This window comes from Sinocyclocheilus grahami, unplaced genomic scaffold, assembly GCF_001515645.1.
Source record: "Sinocyclocheilus grahami isolate Dianchi unplaced genomic scaffold, SAMN03320097.WGS_v1.1 scaffold532.1, whole genome shotgun sequence".
NCBI classification, from domain to species: Eukaryota; Metazoa; Chordata; class Actinopteri; order Cypriniformes; family Cyprinidae; genus Sinocyclocheilus; species Sinocyclocheilus grahami.
Genome location: NW_015505711.1, coordinates 418,307 through 440,214, shown reverse-complemented (window position 1 = coordinate 440,214; position 21,908 = coordinate 418,307). Strand labels below are relative to the sequence as shown.

General features: G+C 37.9%; 1 protein-coding gene across 1 annotated transcript in view; it reads left to right on the top strand.

Annotated features, from left to right (window-relative positions):
• The window catches only part of LOC107555350 (nebulin-like), a 59,987-nt gene that overhangs the window by 7,001 nt on the left and 31,078 nt on the right, over positions 1–21,908 (top strand). The window contains exons 12-73 of the mRNA XM_016238106.1: positions 96–194; positions 682–786; positions 873–980; positions 1,082–1,195; positions 1,277–1,474; positions 2,191–2,298; positions 2,387–2,485; positions 2,579–2,683; positions 2,776–2,883; positions 2,988–3,299; positions 3,754–3,960; positions 4,073–4,177; positions 4,265–4,372; positions 4,464–4,775; positions 4,868–5,074; positions 5,169–5,273; positions 5,619–5,726; positions 5,857–6,168; positions 6,263–6,469; positions 6,558–6,662; positions 6,767–6,874; positions 6,978–7,289; positions 7,400–7,606; positions 7,752–7,856; positions 8,097–8,204; positions 8,296–8,607; positions 8,717–8,923; positions 9,087–9,191; positions 9,287–9,394; positions 9,482–9,793; positions 9,895–10,098; positions 10,196–10,300; positions 10,491–10,598; positions 10,687–10,998; positions 11,222–11,425; positions 11,560–11,664; positions 11,788–11,895; positions 11,984–12,295; positions 12,428–12,631; positions 12,736–12,840; positions 12,930–13,037; positions 13,158–13,469; positions 13,557–13,760; positions 13,855–13,959; positions 14,053–14,160; positions 14,244–14,555; positions 14,664–14,867; positions 15,098–15,202; positions 15,358–15,465; positions 15,682–15,993; positions 16,093–16,296; positions 16,440–16,544; positions 16,658–16,765; positions 16,857–17,168; positions 17,265–17,468; positions 17,819–17,923; positions 18,041–18,148; positions 18,295–18,606; positions 18,694–18,798; positions 18,922–19,020; positions 21,532–21,633; positions 21,729–21,836. Coding sequence (XP_016093592.1) covers positions 96–194; positions 682–786; positions 873–980; positions 1,082–1,195; positions 1,277–1,474; positions 2,191–2,298; positions 2,387–2,485; positions 2,579–2,683; positions 2,776–2,883; positions 2,988–3,299; positions 3,754–3,960; positions 4,073–4,177; positions 4,265–4,372; positions 4,464–4,775; positions 4,868–5,074; positions 5,169–5,273; positions 5,619–5,726; positions 5,857–6,168; positions 6,263–6,469; positions 6,558–6,662; positions 6,767–6,874; positions 6,978–7,289; positions 7,400–7,606; positions 7,752–7,856; positions 8,097–8,204; positions 8,296–8,607; positions 8,717–8,923; positions 9,087–9,191; positions 9,287–9,394; positions 9,482–9,793; positions 9,895–10,098; positions 10,196–10,300; positions 10,491–10,598; positions 10,687–10,998; positions 11,222–11,425; positions 11,560–11,664; positions 11,788–11,895; positions 11,984–12,295; positions 12,428–12,631; positions 12,736–12,840; positions 12,930–13,037; positions 13,158–13,469; positions 13,557–13,760; positions 13,855–13,959; positions 14,053–14,160; positions 14,244–14,555; positions 14,664–14,867; positions 15,098–15,202; positions 15,358–15,465; positions 15,682–15,993; positions 16,093–16,296; positions 16,440–16,544; positions 16,658–16,765; positions 16,857–17,168; positions 17,265–17,468; positions 17,819–17,923; positions 18,041–18,148; positions 18,295–18,606; positions 18,694–18,798; positions 18,922–19,020; positions 21,532–21,633; positions 21,729–21,836 — 10,533 coding nt within the window. The remainder of the gene's footprint in view (positions 1–95; positions 195–681; positions 787–872; positions 981–1,081; positions 1,196–1,276; positions 1,475–2,190; positions 2,299–2,386; positions 2,486–2,578; positions 2,684–2,775; positions 2,884–2,987; positions 3,300–3,753; positions 3,961–4,072; positions 4,178–4,264; positions 4,373–4,463; positions 4,776–4,867; positions 5,075–5,168; positions 5,274–5,618; positions 5,727–5,856; positions 6,169–6,262; positions 6,470–6,557; positions 6,663–6,766; positions 6,875–6,977; positions 7,290–7,399; positions 7,607–7,751; positions 7,857–8,096; positions 8,205–8,295; positions 8,608–8,716; positions 8,924–9,086; positions 9,192–9,286; positions 9,395–9,481; positions 9,794–9,894; positions 10,099–10,195; positions 10,301–10,490; positions 10,599–10,686; positions 10,999–11,221; positions 11,426–11,559; positions 11,665–11,787; positions 11,896–11,983; positions 12,296–12,427; positions 12,632–12,735; positions 12,841–12,929; positions 13,038–13,157; positions 13,470–13,556; positions 13,761–13,854; positions 13,960–14,052; positions 14,161–14,243; positions 14,556–14,663; positions 14,868–15,097; positions 15,203–15,357; positions 15,466–15,681; positions 15,994–16,092; positions 16,297–16,439; positions 16,545–16,657; positions 16,766–16,856; positions 17,169–17,264; positions 17,469–17,818; positions 17,924–18,040; positions 18,149–18,294; positions 18,607–18,693; positions 18,799–18,921; positions 19,021–21,531; positions 21,634–21,728; positions 21,837–21,908) is intronic.

The window sequence follows — 21,908 nt, the reverse complement described above, 5'->3', positions numbered from 1 at the left end:
TATATATATATATACCTACTTTAATGGGGTGGGTACAGAACCTGACATTAGGTGATTTTGTGTGTGTGTGTGTGTGTGTGTGTTTCTTTTTGCAGAAAGTTTATCGTCAGCATCCAGACAAGGTGAAGTTCACACAGGTGACAGACTCACCTGTTCTAGTGCAAGCTGCCGTCAACGCCAAACAGCTGAGTGATGTACGTAAAAAACTTTAATTATTATGACTAAATAAAACCAAAGAAACCAAGTTTACCAGGTGGTTCATGGACCTTGTCAAAAGTTGCCCTAGAAAAATCCCAGCATTCATTAGAGTGCAGTTGTCATCTCAGTCCCGCTGACAATAGAGTAAATCCCTAGACATATTATTAGAGCTGTTGTCTGTGCTATTTCAAGTGGTAAGTCACAGACAATCAAAGCCTAATAAACAACTAAAGCCAATCCTTTTGAGACTGAGGAGTGAAGAGCCATCTAGTGGTGTTCATCAAGCTCATCCTGCTTCACTGAACACCACAATCATGGAGCACTCAGAAAATACTGGGAAATTTACTAGGACCGTGTGACTCTATATACTGTATACATAATTGTGTATGAACATGATATGTAAGATAAAATTTTTACTAGCCATTATAGTTATAAGTTTGATGTAGAATATATTATCATTGACTTTTTTTCTCCTTTTTACAGCTCAACTACAAGGAAAAGTATGAGAAGGAGAAGTTTAAGTGTTACCTTCCTCCTGATTACCCTTTCTTCATTCAGTCTAGAGTTAATGCGTATAACCTTAGTGATGTAAGTTCATTCCATCTTCATTCATAGCAGTGAATTTGACTAAAACCTGATCATAATGCATTACTTTCTCTATTTCATGTTCACAGACGTGTTACAAGTTTGAATGGGAAAAAGCAAAAGCAAAGAAATTTGAGGTGAAAGGGGATGCAATTTCGATCCTTGCAGCCCGTGCTCACACTAACATTGCCAGCGATGTAAGTAAATGGAATATTTGGGTCATTTGAATGACAGTGTGTAACAAAACAATGAAAAATATTTCAGGTAATTGTGACACTGATATGGACTTTAATTTTAGGTGAAATACAAGAAGGAATATGAGAAGAACAGAGGACATATGATTGGGGCCCTCAGCATCAAAGATGACCCTAAGATCATGCATTCAGTGCATATTGCTAAGATCCAAAGTGAGGTACGGTTCAGCTAGTGCATTACTGATAACTTGTATACCCAACCGTGAAGTTTTTTGATCCTCCGAAATATTTCTGAACAGCGCGAGTACAAGAAAGACTATGAGAAGATGAAGACCAAGTACCATACTCCACTGGACATGATGCTTGTGACACTTGCTAAGAAATCTCAGGCCATTGCCAGCATGACTGGCTATAAGAATATCCCAAACCGTTACCTCCTCCCTTATGACAGCATACCACTGGACCAGGCAAAGAAGGCCAATGCTCTTCAGAGTGATGTAAGGATCCCTGCTGCTCTAGACACACTGGAATGAGCACATATTCACAAGTTCAGTGTTGACAAGTGCAATTGTCATTCCTGTACTGAAGTATTTCCTATTTAAACATGAAGTTTGGTGAGAAAGCCTCATTGAAAAGATTGTCTTTTTTAAATAGCCAATAGCCTAACATCACAGCTGAGAACCATGCAAACCATGCTATTATAGACAGAAGTCTTACATTACATTTAGATTTATGCATTTAACTGTCTTTCCTCTTAGCTGACTGCCTGATGTTCTTTTATATCATAATAAATAAATAAATTCTAGTCAGAAGTGGTTTGTATCATTAATATTTAAGAATTTGAGTATTCAACATTTTAGAGTGCAGGATTAGTCATCAATATTTTTGGGCCATTTTGGTCCTGAAAGAAAAAGACATAATTTTAAATGAATATATCTGCTAAAAGATCACACTTCATAGAGTACTCCAGAATATAGATGATTTCTCTATTCAAAAAGACATGGAATAAAGCCACAAATACCAATTTAATTTGATGAGGTCTTTATGAACACGACTTTAATGTGCAGCCTATTTACATTTTAAATGGATTTTCTAAACTAAATACGTTTTTTTTTTCATGTTTATGAACATGACCAAGTCCATATAGCAAAAGGTGATCAATCATACCTTTAATTTTTTGTGTTACTGATTTTTCTGTCATTTGTAACCACAGAATGGATACAAGTACGACTACAATAACTATGTCAAAGGAACGCCTTGGGTGCCTTACGGCTCTATGGAAGTTGAGAAATCCAAGAAAGCAGGGGAGATCTTAAGTGAGGTATGCCACTTCCTGTTTTTACCCATTTAAACAATTGATTTCTGTGGTCATCAATAATGTAACTTTAAAATTTCTTTCTCTTACTTAGAAAAAATACAGGCAGCTTCCAGACACCGTACCTTTTACTGCTATAGATGACCACCCTCTCCAGCTGCAGGCTAAAGTCAACCAGATGATAAGAAGTGATGTAAGCAAAAACAATTAACATGGTTAAATGTTGCTCTGAATAAATGCTAAACCAGCACGTTAATGTGATCTGTGAATATTTTCCCCACTATAGCTGCACTATAAGAAAGGTCTGGATAAAATCCTTCAGAAAAACTCCCTGCCTCCTGATGTCCCAGAGTTACTTCAGGCCAGGTGTAATGCCTACAACATAAGCGATGTAAGTGAAAATGCCCTAATGTTTCATGGTATTTGGCATATTATTTTTTGCAAATTTGGTGACTGTATATCTATTGCATCTCTGCTTTTCAGAAATACTATAAGCTTGAATGGCTGAAGACTATTGCAAAGGGGTATGATTTGAAGCCTGACGCCATCTCTGTACAAGCTGCAAAGGCAGCAAGACATGCTGCTAGTGATGTAAGAGATCCTTTCATAAGTCCATAAAGGAGACAGATGGACAGAAAACTGCAGTGTGGAACAGAATAATATTAAATAAACTGTTGATTTACCATACCTTTCAGGTTCAGTATAAGAAGAAGTATATGAAGGACAGAGGCCACCATGTTGGCTTCCGTAGCCTCCAGGACGACCCCTTGCTGGTGCACTACATGGAGGTGGCTAGAATACAGAGTGATAAACTATACAAGAAGGATTATCACAAGGCTAAACTGAAGTACCATACACCTGTGGACATGTTGAGTGTCGCGCATGCCAAACATGCCTCAAAGGTTCAGACATTTGCAGGATACAAGCAGCATTTCCATCATTACACCCTGCTGCCCGATGCCATGAACCTGGAGTTAGCTCGCTCCATGAACCTCAGCTCCAGTGATGTAAGAAACATTTAATCATCTTAAACTCTTTATGTGACTCTCAAATCTAGATTTACACAAACTGTAGCATCATACTTTTTTTCTTAACACTGATTATACAGACCATATACAATACAATTAAAAAATTTGAACTTAGTAAGTAAGAAAATTAAGAAAAAAAGAAATGAATACTTTCATTCACAAGGATACATTATATCTATTTTTCTATTCTATTTCTATTCATCAAAGTATCCAGAAAACAACGTATCACACTTTCCACAAGCTTATTAGTATGATTTCTGATAGATCATGTGACACTGAAGAGTAATGTTCTGCTGAAAATTCAGCTTTGCCATCACAGGAATAAATTATATCTTACAATATGTTAAAATATAAATAATATAGTATAAAAGATGTGTTAAAGTTTGTATTTCTGTAAATGTGTTAACTGATATGCCCTGTTTAATCCCATTAGGTCCAGTATAAACAGGATTATGAGAACTACGTAAAGGGCACTGGCTGGATCCCCATCGGTTCTCTGGATGTTGAAAAGGCAAAGACTGCTGGTGCAGCTCTCAATGAGAAGAAGTACAGGCAGCACCCAGACACTATCAAGTTCACCAGCGTTCTGGATACCCCAGTCATGGAACAAGCCAAACTGAATGCACAGCAGCTAAGCGATGTGAGGGACAAATGCATGCTGTTGTTTGGTGTCCTTGATAAATGTCCATAATGAAGGTTAAATATGTTTCATTTATGTTTACTTTCTGAATCATGTCAATTTTGTTTTCCAGAGGCTGTACAAAGCCAGTGGTGAGAAGTTCATGCACACTTACCATCTCCCTGCTGATGCACCAGAGCTTATGCAAGCCAAATACAACGCTGTCAATATCAGCAAGGTAAGAATGCTGCATATTTTATACTGTATATGACAATGAGATGGATAACAGTATCAAGGAAGCTTGTGTTTTCTTTTGTCTTTGCAGACATACTATACCTACGCACACAAGCAGGATCTTCTGAAAGGACATCAAATGAAGCATGATGCCATTCCTATTGTTGCTGCGAAATCCTCTAGGGATATTGCCAGTGATGTAAGCAAGCATACATTTAATTTATTTATATTTAAATTGTTGGAGTGCCTTGTTGACTTTTATGCAACTGTGTTGTGTTGTTTTTTTATAGTACAAGTATAAGCTTGCTTATCAGAAGGCTAGAGGTCACCATGTTGGCTTCCGTAGCCTCCAGGACGATCCCTTGCTGGTGCACTACATGGAGGTGGCTAAGATGCAGAGCGAGAGGAACTACAAGAAGGATTACCACAAAATCAAGCTGAAGTACCACTCCCCTGTGGACATGTTGAGTTTTGTGCAGGCCAAAAACGCCTCAAAGGTTCAGACATATGCAGGATACAAGCAGCATTTCCATAATTACACCCTGCTGCCTGATGCCATGCACGTTGAACTGGCTCGCAACATGATGGAGATCCAGAGTGATGTAAGCACAACTAAATAAGGCTAAACCGATACTTAAACCTAGGATGATTGCTGTTTTGACAAAATGATTAACAGATCACATTTTATCCATAGAATTTGTACAAATCAGATTTCAACAACATCTTCAAAGGAGCAGGCTGGGTTCCCATAGGTTCTATAGATGTTGAGAAGGCCAAGGCTGCCAATAAAGCCCTTGATGAGAGGTCATACAGAATTCACCCCAGTACGCTAAAATTTACCAGTCTAACAGATCAGATGAACATGGTTTTGGCCATGAACAACACAAAACTACAAAATAAAGTAAGTATACTTCAATAGTTTATTGTGAATGATAACCAGAATGATGATCTAAAACTGATTTATGGGTTCTTGTTTGCTTTTCATTTCATTTTAGGCTGCCTATAAAGCCTCTGGAGAGAAATTTATGCACACCTACAATCTACCAGCTGATGCCCCAGAGTTCCTGCAGGCCAAATATAATGCTCAGACTATGAGTGAGGTGAGTACAAAAGCATATCAAATCTAAATTAAATAAACGAGAAACACTTTTTAATAGGATTCAGTGTTAGCATTGTTTCATTATTAGTTCAGGTTAGCTATTGCATTAACAGTCCTCAGTGCATTCAGCCTAATTGTGTTACCACTAAAGTCTCTTGCAGGTTTTGTTTTGTTTTGTTTTTTTCCCTCATGTCATTTCTTTTATTTATTTTTTTCATTGTTTTTATGCTATGACCTTATCAGTTAATTGCATTTTATTTAGAAAATAGTATTTATTATCGGTAATATTATTATTGCCAATGAAACACTAAAATAATGTAGATGTTAAAAAACTCTTATTTTACAGTCACACTACAAGGCACAGTGGCTTGTGGACATTGCTAAAGGCTATGACATGAAAGCTGATGCTATTTCCATTGTTGCTGCTAAACAAGGAAGACACATTGCCAGCAACGTAAGTGTAAAATGTATCTCGCATTAAAATGCTGAAGTTGCTGTTCAGCAGTACCAAAAAAAAAAAAAACATTTGCATTTACACAATGAATGTACTGGACTGATTAGAATCCACTGTTCTTTGATCACAGTACCAATACAAAAAAGCATATGAAAAAGCAAAGGGCCACCATGTTGGCTTCCGTAGCCTCAAGGACGACCCCTTGCTGGTGCACTACATGGAGGTGGCTAAGATGCAGAGCGAGAGGAACTACAAGAAGGATTACCACAAGATCAAGCTGAAGTACCACTCCCCTGTGGACATGTTGAGTGTTTTGCAGGCCAAAAGCGCCTCAAAGGTTCAGACATATGCAGGATACAAGCAGCCTTTCCATAATTACACCCTGCTGCCTGATGCCATGAACCTGGCGTTAGCTCGCTCCATGAACCTCAGCTCCAGTGATGTAAGTCCATCATCTTTTAGATCCACACATCCTATTTGGAGGGGGTACCATGGGTTTAACAAAGGTATTAAACATTACCTTTGTTGTCTCACAGGTTGAGTACAAGAGTGAGTACAACGCCACCATGAAGGGTATGGGTTGGGTGCCCATTGGTTCACTGGCTGTAGAGACCGCAAAGGTTGGAGGAAAGATCCAGAGTGAACACAACTACCGCACTCACCCCTCCAAGTACAAGTTCCACAAACTTATGGATTCTATGGACCTCGCATTGGCTAGTGCTAATAATAAGATCATTGACAAGGCAAGTCTGGATTCAGGGTATTTTCATTGGTTTGACTGGTTTAAAATTAAAGGTCAATCTATGAAAATGTAAATGCTTTTGGTTGCAGAAATCCTATCATGCTGCCTGGGAAAAGGACAAGCTCAAGATTCATGTGATGCCTGACAGTCCTGATATTGTCCTGGCCAAGGCCAATGCATTGAACATGAGCCAGGTAAGACTAACTATTGCATTCATTCAAAACATCCTAATTAATAATCAAAGCAACAAAAAAAGTCCAGTGTAGTATATTCCATTGCCTTTTCTGTGTATTTTCAGAAACTCTACAAATCTGGCCTTGAGGAAATGAATAAGAAAGGCTATGATCTCAAACCAGATGCTATTTCGATTGTGGCTGCCAAAGCCAGCAGGAATATTGCTAGCAATGTAAGTATCCTATTATCCTATCTATTTTCGTCTTGGTACTTTCTAATAAATGTTTGCAAAATCATTCATCCTTTCTGATAAATCCATGTTTCTGTCATGACAGTACAAGTATAAGCTGGCATATGAGAAAGCGAAAGGCCACCATGTTGGCTTCCGTAGCCTCAAGGACGACCCCTTGCTGGTGCACTACATGGAGGTGGCTAAGATGCAGAGCGAGAGGAACTACAAGAAGGATTACCACAAGATCAAGCTGAAGTACCACTCCCCTGTGGACATGTTGAGTGTTGTGCAGGCCAAAAATGCCTCAAAGGTTCAGACATATGCAGGATACAAGCAGCATTTCCATAATTACACCCTGCTGCCCGATGCCATGAACCTGGCGTTAGCTCGCTCCATGAACATCAGCTCCAGTGAAGTAAGTCCATCCTCTTTTAGGTCCACACATCCTATATGGAGGGGGTAGCTCATAACCTGTGGGACTGAAGTATTGAAGTAGGATTTAACAGTATAATTGTTGTCTCCCAGGTTGAGTACAAGAGTGAGTACAACGCCACCATGAAGGGTATGGGTTGGGTGCCCATTGGTTCACTGGCTGTAGAGACCGCAAAGGTTGGAGGAAAGATCCAGAGTGAACACAACTACCGCACTCACCCCTCCAAGTACAAGTTCCACAAACTTATGGATTCTATGGACCTCGCATTGGCTAGTGCTAATAATAAGATCATTGACAAGGTAGATTACACTTTTTAAAAAAACAGTATAGTAATGATCCATCATTTCTGAGATGTATGTGCATCTAATCTAATTGATGACATTTTTAATGGATTATTTGGCTGGTCTGATCAATAAATAATATTTTGAATGTGTTTTATTTTAGCAAGCATACACAGACACTTGGAACAAGGACAAGATAAATATCCATATCATGCCTGACAGTCCTGAAATCATTCTTGCAAAGGCTAATGCAGTCAACATCAGTGAGGTAGGTGTATTCTATGTATTTGCAGAATATTAACAATATTATTGTTAGAGGTGTTTCCTTTCTGAATCATTCAGTCTATTTGAATAAACCATTTGAGTGAATTTATCAGTTATTTATTTAAAAAAAAAACTCAAATATTTCACCACCTACTGATGTAACAAAATAGCTTTTGGAAAGAGTCACTAAATATCCCCTTAAAAGCATTAATAACATGTATAACTTGTGCTGTTTTGAAAACAGAAAGCCTACAAAGCAGGACTGGAAGCCCTGAAAAAGAAAGGTTATGACCTCAAGGCAGATGCTGTATCAGTGGTTGCAGCTAGGGCCTCCACAAACATTGCCAGTGATGTGAGTTACTCAAATAGATAATCTAATGTTTCTGTCACTAGTGTTATCCAAGTATTACCATTTCTGACTTCTACAAATATTTTCATTACAGTACAAATACAAAAAGGAGTACAACAAAGCAAGAGGACATCATGTTGGCTTCCGTAGCCTCCAGGACGACCCCTTGCTGGTGCACTACATGGAGGTGGCTAGAATACAGAGTGATAAACTATACAAGAAGGATTATCACAAGTCCAAGCTGAAGTACCATTCCCCTGTGGACATGCTGAGTGTTGTTCATGCTAAGCAGGCTACGGCTGCTCAAACCTATGCTGGATATAGGAAGATCATTACACATTATAATGTTCTACCTGATGCCATGAATCTAGAGCTAGCACGTAACATGCAGGCGATCGCAAGTGATGTGAGTTGAGATTGTGACATTGTATTTTAAATGTTTAATATGTTTTGATTTTTATAAAATGCTATTCTTTTTCAATTAGATTTTATATTGATCCTCTCTAATTCTGCAGAACATCTACAAATCTGAGTATAACAATTACATCAAAGGAATTGGATGGATTCCCATTGGATCTCTGGATGTGGAGAAAGCGAAGACTGCTGGCCGGATAGGCTGCGAGAAACTGTACCGCACACATCCCAGTAACTTCAAGTTCACTAAAGACATGGATTCCATGGATCTGGTCCTAGCCTCGGCCAATAATGAAATAAAAAACAAGGTGAAAGTTGAAACCATTTGACTTGACACTGAGCTTTGCTTTTGATTATCTTGATTATTAGGTTTGGTCAATTGACTTTCTTTTTAGAGACACATAATTAATAGTTTCATTAGTCAGTATGTTTCAGAATAATTTAAAATGGACCCATTTATTCTTCCTTCAGCAAAAGTATACTGCAGCCTGGGAACAGGACAAAACCAAGATTCACATTATGCCAGATTCAATGGAAGTGGCTCTTGCTCGTCAAAATAAAGTTAACTACAGTGAGGTTAGTGATGTCACCAGATTCATTGCTGATTGATTGCAAACAGCAATTGCCACTAAGTCACAGCATTTAAATAATCTTTTCATATTCTTCTTTAGAAACTATACAAACTTGCAAATGAACTAGCAAAGAAAAAGGGTTACGATCTACGTGCTGATGCCATCCCAATTCAAGCTGCAAAAGCGTCATGTGCCATTGCTAGTAATGTAAGTTTTTTTTTTCTCATTGGACCCAGTATTTAATTACTGTGCACTTATCAAAATGTAATGGATATTTTAATGGACTTTAAACAGTACAAGTACATGACTGGTTATCGTAAGCAAGTCGGTCATCACATTGGAGCCCTCAGCATCCAGGATGATCCTCTGCTCATGCTGGCCTTGAACTCAGCTAAGATTGCTAGTGATGCTCTCTACAAGAAAGACTTTAACAAGTCCAAGACCAAGTTCCACCTCCCAGTAGACATGTTATCTTTTGAGTTGGCCAAGAAGAACCAGATCCAGGTCAATGATACCAACTACAGAACCTACCTTCACAACTGGACTTGCCTGCCCGACTCCAATGATGTTGTCCAGGCCAGACAAGTCTATGACCTCCAAAGTGACGTAAGTATGATTTTACTGCAGTTTTGTACATATATAAATAAGGCTGATGGCCCATCCTTATGAAGCTTGTAAGCACTCTTTACATACATGTCTGCTCTTAGGCGGTGTATAAGGCAGATCTGAAGTGGCTTCAAGGTCTCGGATGGGTCCCCATTGGTTCGGTTGATGTTGAGAAAGTGAAAAAGGCTGAAGAAATACTAAGTGAAAAGAAGTATCGTCAGCACCCAAGCAACTTTAAGTTTACTTGTACAACTGAAGACATGCCACTGGTCTTGGCCAAAGCCAATAATGAAATTATGAACAAGGTATCTTTACATTTGATATCTAGACCCATATGAAAACTGTCTAAAATATTGTTTGTGACATCAGTTTTGATGCTTAATTCTCTCTTCATTCTGACAGTCAAAATATGTTGAAGCCTGGAACAATGATAAAACAAAGATTCACATCATGCCAGATGCAATGGATGTGGTTCTTGCAAAGCAAAACAAAGTCAACTATAGTGAGGTCAGTATTTCAAATTTAGAGTTGAGTATTCAGTTGTATTTAAGAGTATTCTTTTTTACATTTAAGCAAATATTCTAAATATTAACCCTGAGTCACACTGTTTATAGATCAAGAGCGATGAGCATTGGTTTGAATTGATATTCTGCTGTTGCCAAGTTTGTTCAAATATTTTGTCTGATTTGCTCTGCAGAAACAATATAAACTTGCCAATGAACTGGCCAAGAAGAAGGGTTATGATTTGCGCAATGATGCCATATCTATCATCGCAGCTAAAGCCTCCAGGGCCATTGCTAGTGACGTAAGTACAACAAACTGATTAAGCAGTGTATGTCGCATTGAGTATATACTCTCATTTGCTACACTGAGAATATTTTATTTTTTTGCAGTATAAGTACAAGACTGGTTATCGTAAGCAAGTTGGTCATCACATTGGAGCCCTGAGCATCCAAGATGATCCTCTGCTCATGCTGGCCTTGAACTCAGCTAGGATTGCTAGTGATGCTCTTTACAAGAAGGACTTCAACCAGTCCAAGACCAAGTTCCACCTCCCAGTAGACATGTTATCTTTTGAGTTGGCCAAGAAGAACCAGATCCAGGTCAATGATGCCAACTACAGAACCTACCTGCACAACTGGACCTGCTTGCCCGACTCCAGTGATGTTGTCCAGGCCAGACAAGTCTATGACCTCCAGAGTGATGTACGTGTTATCCAGCTTCTGTTAAGCACTATTCATTATCAATTTCTGTATCTTCATTGAATTGACTTTCTGTTTTATATTTTAGTTGGTAGCTAGTATGTAATAAAAAGAGGAATTGCTTGGGTCTCTGTTGTCTTCTTGATGTTGAGAAAGAGAGATACTGATGAATAAACTGTATAGAATCAATAACAGATATTCTTTCCATATATGTGTCTGTTTTTAGGCTGTTTACAAGGCTGATCTGAAATGGCTTCAAGGTCTCGGATGGGTCCCCATTGGTTCAGTGGATGTTGAGAAAGTGAAAAAGGCGGGAGAAGTCCTGAGTGAAAGGAAGTACCGTCAACACCCAAGCAACTTTAAATACACCATGACAACTCAAGACATGCCGATAGCCTTGGCTAAAGCCAATAACGATGTCATGAACAAGGTAACTTCTGAACTGATAAAACATATGCATACGTGCATATGCATAATTTTCTAATTACATTTTATTACATCTATTTTAGACAGTTATTGTGTGGTTGTGATTTCTTTTTTAAATGTCATACTCTTATTTAACAGCAACTATATGTTGATGCATGGAACAAAGACAAGACAAAGATCCATATTATGCCAGATGCTATGGACATTGTACTCGCAAAACAAAACAAGGCCAACTACAGTCTGGTAAGTATGACACAACATTGGCCTCTTAGTGGTGCATAATGGATGTTCTTGGTTAATAATTAATACATATTATTTTCTTTTTTTTAAAAAGTAAAATAACTGCTCATTTAATTTTTTTCTAAGAAATTATACAAGCTTGCAAATGAGGAAGCTAAAAAGAAGGGCTATGACATGCGAAATGATGCCATCCCCATCAAAGCAGCCAAGGCCTCCAGGGACATTGCCAGTGATGTGAGTATTTTGAGTTATTGCATCTAAAATTTAATAAAACATTCCATTGAACTATCTTATGCCTTAAACTACTCTTTCTTTTAAACAGTACAAGTACAAGACTGGTTATCGTAAGCAAGTTGGTCATCACATTGGAGCCCTGAGCGTCCAAGATGATCCTCTGCTCATGCTGGCCTTGAACTCAGCTAAGATTGCTAGTGATGCTCTTTACAAGAAGGACTTTAACAAGTCCAAGACCAAGTTCCACCTCCCAGTAGACCTGCTGTCTCTTGAGTTGGCCAAGAAGTGCCAGATCCAAGTTAATGACGTCAACTACAGAACCTACCTGCACAACTGGACCTGCCTGCCCGACTCCAATGATGTTGTCCAGGCCAGACAAGTCTATGACCTCCAGAGTGACGTAAGTATGCTACATGTAGACATGCTACATTCAGGATTTGAGAAGTAAGATCTCCATGTTTCAAATACCTAGTTTATAGAGACATATTGGTTCACTACTTAATGCTAATGATTATGATATTTTTGTTCTCAGGCTGTGTACAAAGCTGATTTAAAATGGCTTCAAGGTCTCGGATGGGTTCCCATTGGTTCGGTTGATGTTGAGAAAGTGAAAAAGGCTGGAGAAATCCTAAATGAAAGGCAGTATCGTCAGCACCCAAGCAACTTCAAATTCACTTGCACAACCGAAGACATGCCACTGGTCTTGGCCAAAGCCAATGCAAACATCATGAACAAGGTAGCCTGCTTTGATCAATAGCATAATTTTCTTCTCTTTTCCATTGTAATTTGTAAAGATAATTTACATATATATATTTATTTAAATTTTTTCTTACATTATAGAAAAGCTATGTCGATGCTTGGGAAAAGGATAAGACCAAGATCCACGTCATGCCAGATACAATGGAGATTGTGCTTGCTAAACAGAACAAAGTTAACTACAGTGTGGTGGGTCATTCATTACAAGTCTTAATTTGAAGATGGGAAGTCATATTTGTTTTTCCTCATATTTCCTTGTCTACTTAATCCTACTCCAGAAACAATACAAGCTTGCCAATGAAGAGTCCAAAAAGAAAGGCTATGACATGCGTGGTGATGCCATTTCTATTAAAGCAGCTAAAGCCTCTCGGGATATTATCAGTGATGTGAGTGCTCTCTTCTTTTGTTCTTCATTCATAGTCTTAAAGGTTCATGGTCCAGAATGTGTCAAAATGCTTATTTTGAGTTTTATCCATTCTTATTGTTCTTTAATCCTTCAACTGTAGTACAAGTACAAGAGTGGTTATCGTAAGCAAGTTGGTCATCACATTGGAGCCCTGAGCATCCAGGATGATCCTCTGATCATGCTGGCCTTGAACTCAGCTAGGATTGCTAGTGATGCTCTTTACAAGAAGGACTTCAACAAGTCCAAGACCAAGTTCCACCTCCCAGTAGACATGTTATCTTTTGAGTTGGCCAAGAAGAACCAGGTCCAGGTCAATGATGCCAACTACAGAACCTACCTGCACAACTGGACCTGCCTGCCCGACTCCAGTGATGTTGTCCAGGCCAGACAAGTTTATGACCTCCAGAGTGACGTAAGTCTGCTGAAAGTCCTCTTGACTTGTATTGTTTCTTTTTATAGTTATTTTAAATTTTTCATAATTTTTTGCATGACCATTTAGGCGGTGTACAAGGCTGATCTGAAATGGCTTCAAGGAATCGGATGGGTTCCTATTGGTTCAGTAGATGTTGAGAAAGTGAAAAAGGCGGGAGAAGTCCTGAGTGAAAGGAAGTACCGCCAACACCCAAGCAACTTCAAGTTCACCCTTACAACTGAAGACATGCCAATAGTTTTAGCTAAAAATAATGCTTCTAATATCAACAAGGTAAATCTGCTCATTAGGTTTCTCAACACAAGAACCGTCACAAATAGCTTAAAGGTTTAAACATTTGACATCTAATTTTAATCAACTGTTATAGAAACTTTATAGTGAAGCCTGGGACAAGGATAAAACCAAAATCCATGTTATGCCTGACTGTATGGAAGTTCTGTTGGCAAAGCAGAACAATATAAACTACAGTGAGGTATGTATATGTCTGAACATTTTTATTTTTTCCCCTAAAAGCTCTTTAAATCTGTAGTAACGACGCACTTTGTAAAATATTTTATATTTTTAGAAAACATATAAACTTGCCAATGAAGAATCTAAGAAGAAGGGCTATGATTTGCGTGGTGATGCTATTGCTATCAAAGCAGCTAAGGCTTCCAGGGATATCATCAGTGATGTGAGTGCTTATTAGAACATAGTTTGTGTCATACACACTTTACTGTGCACAATTCCCTTCTGAAACCCTTTTAAAAATTTTAGTACAAGTACAAGGCTGGTTATCGTAAGCAAGTTGGCCATCACATTGGAGCCCACAGTGTCCAGGATGATCCTCTGCTCATGCTGGCGTTGAACTCAGCTAGGATTGCCAGTGATGCTCTTTACAAGAAGGACTTTAACAAGTCCAAGACCAAGTTCCACCTCCCAGTGGACCTGCTGTCTCTTGAGCTGGCCAAGAAGTGCCAGATCCAAGTTAATGATGCTAACTACAGAACCTACCTGCACAACTGGACCTGCCTGCCCGACTCCAACGATGTTGTCCAGGCCAGAAAAGTGTATGACCTGCGTAGCGATGTACGTTTGTAAAACTAAAATGTCATTTAAATATTTGTACAGATTTAGAATTTTTAATTATATATGAACTGTATAGTTCTGAAAAGTCACATTTCCTCTCCATCTCAGGCTGTGTACAAAGCAGACATGGAGTTTATGACCGGTGTAGGATGGGTCCCGATTGGCTCACTTGATGTCCTGAAAGCAAAGAAAGCAGCTGAGATCCTTAGTGATCGGCTCTACAGACAGAAACCAGACACATTTAAATATACACAAGACATGCAGTCCATGCCTTTGGTGCTTGCCAAGGCAAATGCCCAAATTATGGATCAGGTTAGTTGATTAGAAAAGTCATATGACTGGAATCCAACTTAACTGTCAACACAATCTCTGGAGAACAATTTAGTGACAATATCAATTACTACAAAAATGTTAATATATATTACTTTGTATAAATTATTCTTTTTATGTTAATTTTGATTCATTGCAGGATGTTTTAATGTTCCACAATAACAACTCTCACAGTATTGAAATTGTCACTAAAACCTTTTTTTCCATTTTAGCATCAATACCATGCAGCATGGGAGAGTGACAAGATCAAGATCCATATCCCAGCTGATACCCCAGAGATTGTGCTCTCAAGTGCTAATGCAATGAACAATAGTAGGGTAAGTATCACATCTCGAATGATTGTTCTTTCTTCATTATATATTTGTTTTAGTTGGTAAACTAAACATCTCAAATTCATGCATTCTGTTTGATTTCCAAGATTATTCCTATTCATTATTTCACTTAAAAAAAGAAATAAAAATTGTGCTTTCAGAAACTGTACAGACAAGCAGTTGAGGACATCTTCAGGAAAGGCTACGACCTCAAACCGGATGCTGTCGCCATCAAAGCTGCTAAAGCATCCAGAGACATTATTAGTGATGTGAGTATATACCTTCTTAACATTTGCTTATATTACAAGCTCACTGATGCATTTTCTATTTGATTGCATAAATACTGTATAAATAGAAGCCATCTTTAAAACTAAAGCATCATGTGTCATTGCTAGTAATGTAAGTTTTTCTTCCTTATTGGCCCCAGCATGTGATTACTGTTTACTTATCAGAATGTAATGAATGTTTTAATGGATTTTTCACAGTACAAGTACAAGACTGGTTATCGTAAGCAAGTTGGTCATCACATCGGGGCCCTCAGTGTCCAAGATGATCCTCTGATCATGCTGGCCTTGAACTCAGCTAGGATTGCTAGTGATGCTCTTTACAAGAAAGACTTCAACAAGTCCAAGACAAAGTTCCACCTCCCAGTAGACCTGCTGTCTATTGAGCTGGCCAAGAAGTGCCAGATCCAAGTTAATGACGCCAACTACAGAACCTACCTGCACAACTGGACCTGCTTGCCCGACTCCAGTGATGTTGTCCAGGCCAGGAAGGTCTACGATCTTCAGAGTGATGTGGGTTTCTGTGGAATTTTAATTTGTAACCATAATAAATAGGCCTACCGTATACTACCAGCATTGTTTTACTGTTTCTCATGCATTTTCTGCCATCAGGCTGTGTATAAGGCTGATATGGAATGGATCAGAGGTACAGGATGGGTACCCATAGGCTCAGTTGATGTAGAGAAGGCTAAAAAGGCTGCTGAAATTCTGAGTGAAAGGAAGTACCGACAGCATCCAAGCAACTTCAAGTATACAAGCAAGACTGATGCCATACCTTTTGCTCTTGCCCAAGCTAATGCCAAGATCATGGACAAGGTATTATTTTCCTAGAAAATTTTACTAATCTGTATAAAAGGTAAAAATAAATTGCTGTTTTAAATCACTGTTGCGGGCTGAGATTTTGTAGACCAGAGGTGAATGTGTCTTAACTTTTTGTCTTCATTATTATTGCATTGCAGAATGCATATTTTGATGCCTGGAATAAGGAGAAGATTCATATCCATGTCATGCCAGACACACCTGAGATTGTTCTTGGAAAACAAAACAAACTCAACACAAGCATCGTAAGTACTGCAGCACTGTTTTATAGTGACCACTAAATCAGAAATAAATGCACATTAGTTTAGTTTTTAATCCTGTTAAATCAGTATGTGTTGCTTCATTGTGTTCTTTGCAGAAATATTACCGTCAAGACTATGAGAACAGCCTTAAGAAGGGCTACTTCCTGCCTAAGGATGCTGTCGCAGTGAAATCTGCCAAGGCCTCCAGAGACATCATTAGTGATGTAAGTCTCAGTGTGGATCTTATCTAATAAATTAGGTACACACTGTTAAGCGATAGTGCTCAAATTTATTTTATGTATTAAAACCTTGCAGTACAAGTACAAAGCTGGATACAGGAAGCAGCAAGGGCACCACATTGGAGCCCTCAGCATCCATGATGATCCCTTGATCATGCTGGCCTTGAACTCAGGCAAGATTGCTAGTGATCTTCTCTACAAGAAAGATTTCAACAAATCCAAGACCAAGTTCAACCTCCCAGTAGACCTGCTGTCTCTTGAGTTGGCCAAGAAGTGCCAGATCCAGGTCAATGATGCCAACTACAGAACCTACCTGCACAACTGGACCTGCCTGCCCGACTCCAATGACGTCGTCCAGGCCAGGAAGGTCTATGACCTCCGCAGTGATGTACGTATATGCCTTGTTTGACACACTGTGCTGTTTACATTGGTTTGTTATGTTACTACATGAATACCTTTTTTTTTGGGTAAACTTTCAAACTAGGCTGTGTACAAAGCTGATCTTGAGTGGATCCGTGGATGTGGCTGGATGATACAAGGATCCATTGACGTCGTCAAAGCCAAGAATGCTCAGGCTATCCTTAATGAGAAACTGTACCGCCAGCTTCCCAGCACAGTCAAGTTCACCAGTGCTGTGGACCTGCCTGTTATTGTCCTAGCCAAGCAAAATGCTGACATCCTCAGCGATGTAAGATTATTGCCTTTCCTTTTCATTGGTACTCAAATGTTAATGTTCAAATTACAGTTAAACTAAGGTTGAAGACAGTTGCTCTAATAAGCATGGAAATGAATAGCACAAACATTGGGTGAAAATATATTTTTTATTTTAATTGCAGTGAATTACTAATACAAATTTCTAATTTTTGAAATAAATATAATAATTATTATTATTATATTATAGTAATTATAATTATATGTACAGTTAATTAGAAATGTAAAATTGTGCTAAATGAATGTAATAGCTGTGTCTTTTTTATTTTTGCATCAATGTGTGCCTTTAATTTTTCTTTATTATTTGAATTATGATTTTGTTCACAGAGAAAATACAGAGAAGCATGGGACAAAGATAAGACATCTGTCCACATCATGCCAGATACACCTGCCATCGAGTTGTCCAGAGCCAATGCCATTGCTGTCAGCAATGTAAGCAAAGTCACATGCAAGATTGCTGAGTATTACTCAAATGAATTCTGTTTTGTGAGCTTGTTATGCTATTAAATTATTGTGTTTTGAATTTCAACCTTTTTTGTCCTGTTGCAGAAAATGTATTCCAAAAACTGGGATGCTACAAAGGCGAAGGCATACCACATCAAAGAGGATGCCGTGTCTGTGATCAAGGCTAAAGCATCCAGAGATATAGCCAGTGACGTAAGATCACAAAGTCATGTTTTTTTTTGTGTCTGTTTTCTGAATATCTCATATATTGTGAAAGATCTTACATTTTGGCTTTTAAATCTCCTTTCTGCTATTTAAGAATAATACTTACAACCGATTTGATCATCTTTTAAATGCAGTATAAGTACAAGGCTGGTTATCGTAAGCAAGTTGGCCATCACATTGGAGCCCGCAGTGTCCAAGATGATCCTCTGATCATGCTGGCCTTGAACTCAGCTAGGATTGCTAGTGATGCTCTTTACAAGAAGGACTTCAACAAGTCCAAGACCAAGTTCCACCTCCCAGTGGACCTGCTGTCTCTTGAGCTGGCCAAGAAGTGCCAGATCCAAGTTAATGATGCCAACTACAGAACCTACCTGCACAACTGGACCTGCCTGCCTGACTCCAACGATGTTGTCCAGGCCAGGAAGGTCTATGATCTGCGTAGTGATGTAAGTTGAGCTTTGATTGTTTTGTTTTTATATATCTACAAAATAGAGTGCAAGACATTGTTTCATTTGATTGTTTTTGATGTTTAGGCTGTGTACAGGGCTGACTTGGAGTGGCTCAGGGGATGTGGATGGATTCCCCATGAGTCTGTTGAAGTCATCAAAGTGAGGAATGCCCAAAAGATTCTGTCAGAAGTAAGTCATTTGGCACTGTATATTGTAATTGCTTCTACCAGTACTTCTACCAGTAGAAGTACTATAATTATTTCTACTGTATCTAGAAATGTAATGAATTGCTGATTTTTTTCTGATTCACAGAGAGGCTACCGTGTGAAACTGGATGAGCAGAAATATACAACACCAATTGAAAGAATTGACTTTGTGCTCTCCAAAAATGCTGCTGATGTGCTCAATGAGGTAAGTAAGAAGACATATATTATACTATCATCCAGTCATTCAAAACTGTAATTATATGAAAAGAGATAATCAGACAGTATTATAAGGTTATTTTTAAGCAGTTTCCATACACAAAAATTATAAACTAAAGCTTTGGTTTATAAGCCATATTAATTTAATTTCCTTCGTAATAGTGAATGGATAGTAGGAGATTTTCAGGGCACACTTCAAACATGTGATTAAATACAACCTTAAACCAAGGCATTTGTTACCTAATCTAGCTTTCTAACAAACCTGAAATTGTAAGTTGCTTTGGATAAAAGCATAGTCTACTTTGTCTAATCATTTCAACATAATATATAAATATTTTAGTTTTAATTAAAAGTATATTTTATTACAGTAATTCAAAGTGCATTACATATGCTAAATAAAATCATTTTAAAAGTCATTTTTAAAACTATAAAAATAAATAGAAATAAAACTGAAAAAATGAAATAAAAGTTTATTTTAAAAGTAGATGTATAAATGTGAGTATATTAAGCTTTGTGTTTCTCATAGTTACTATTACCATTGCTATTGCTCTTACTATTACTATTACTATTAAACAACATACCTATTACCAGTGGCGTAACTTTGCTTTGAAAAGTGGTGGGGACACCGCACAACTCGTTTTGCTAGTTTTTTATTTAATAACCTAATTTACTTGGGGACTGGGTTTAGAGTTGAACAAACTTAATTTTTGCTTTTCAAAAATACATCATGTACCAGGGGCGGCACCAGAGAATTTTGAACGCAGGTGCTGAGGGGGTGCTAGATCATTGACAGAGGGAGCTGGGCAATTCAGGGCTCCAGACTCATTATTCCCACTGGTCGCTCTTTTGCGATTAACTTTTGTCAGTTGGCTGCACAAGCACGTGTTTTTTTTTATTTTTTTATTTTTTTTGCGCTACAACATGCCGTTAATCAATGCATGCTGATGAACTTTTATCGTAGTTTATAGTTATATGGAAACGAAAGTAGTTAACATTCAACCCGTTCTTTTTCATCAGTAGTATTATTTGGGATTTGAATTTTGTGAATGGGAGTTCCTCTTTTGCCATGTTATAAGCTGGGCTTCGGATGCTTTCACTTTCGATTTCACGATCTTGTCAGGTTTTACAATAAAATATAATTGTCTATTTTGCTTACATCTATACACCTTTCACGTTTTAAGACAAAAAAAAAGGATTCATTATTTTTAATTAAAATGCACAACAACACTAAAACAGTATTCAATGACAAACTAGCTTACAAAACGTTATTAACAAAAACGAATAAGATGAGACATGGCCTACGCTGTAGGCCTACGCTGTAGGCTATTAGGCTATATAATGACTAATAAATTACAGAACGTTTAGCAAACATGGAGGAATCAAAAAAAAAAGAGCGCCTCCATAGCATAAGGTATGGAAGCCTGTTTCCGCCACTGAATAAAAAATAAATAAAACTTTTTATCTCACAATTCAGACTTTTTTTTTGTGAGATATAAACTTGCAATTGCCAGTTATAAAGTCAGAATTGCAAGATATAAAGTCACAATTGCGAGATAAAAACTCACAATTCTGACTTTTTTTCTCACAATTGCGTTCTGACTTTATTTCTCAGAATTGTGACTTTATGTCTCGCAATTGCGAGTTTATATCACGCAATTCTGACTTTATTTCTTAGAATTGCCAGTATATATCTCTCAATTATGACTTTTTAACTCGAAATTTAACTCGAAAAAGCCTTCTCTGGTTTAAGAAGCGGTCTTTTACTTTACTTAAGCGTGAAAACCATCAATATTCGCGTCATTTTTGCTGAGCACACCTTCTGCAATTAATAGTAAACATAACCAAAACAGGTTATTATAATTTTTATATGAAAAATAAAATAAATATAAGGAAAACTCGAGCTTGAGCGCGGAATAGGCTCTAGCCTAATTCGTCTGCCTATAGCCTATATTGAAGTACGGTTAATATATTATTATATTAATCAATTTAATATAACATGCGACTAGTTGACTAGAAAAATCTTTAGTAGAGGGCAGGCCTATACTTTGCAGAAGGAAGCTCTCCATTTTTAAAATAAAATGCTATATAGCCTAATGACATTACGAAAAGTGCGACAGCTGCAAATCACGTCGTTATTGCACTGCACGAGTTATGCATGCATAAGGAGTCAAATGTTTTTTTGTTTTTTTTATCACCCTAATTAGATTATGAAGAATGATTTGTTGACCTTTTTTTCCCTTTAATACATAGCCTACCTTCCGCAATATAGTTTTCAATTACTTTCAAAAAGTGGTAAGGACAATATCCACCCTGGCAAAAAGTGGTGGGGACATGTCCCACCCGTCCCACCCGCAAATTACACCTATGCCTATTACAGAATATTTAGTTGACAAAATCATGTTCTCTCCATTGAAATGTTGTCACCTCTACGACATTAGTTTCATGTGTGGTTTTCAGATATGACTGTTCTCTAAGTATCCTTTTTATTTTTTCTTCTCAGGCTAAGTACCGTGAGGCCTGGCACCAGGACAAGATTAAATACACGCTGACAGACTCTCCAGTTTTGGCTACAGCCAGGGAAGTGTCCAAAATGTACCACCCGGTAATGCAATTTTCTTTTTGAGAAATAAATGTTTTCTGTAATGATTGCTTAAAGGTGAGTACTAACAGAAAGTCCATTTTAAACACCACTTGTAGCACTTCTACACCAAAAACTGGGACAAGACCAAGGCCACATCATACTTCATGCCCGGCGATGCAGTTCCAATTAAACAATGCATCCAGACCACTAAAGTACAGAGTAATGTAAGTAAATATATAAAACTATACCTAAACCCATTTCACTTTAATTTTATTCATGCTCACAAATAAATTATC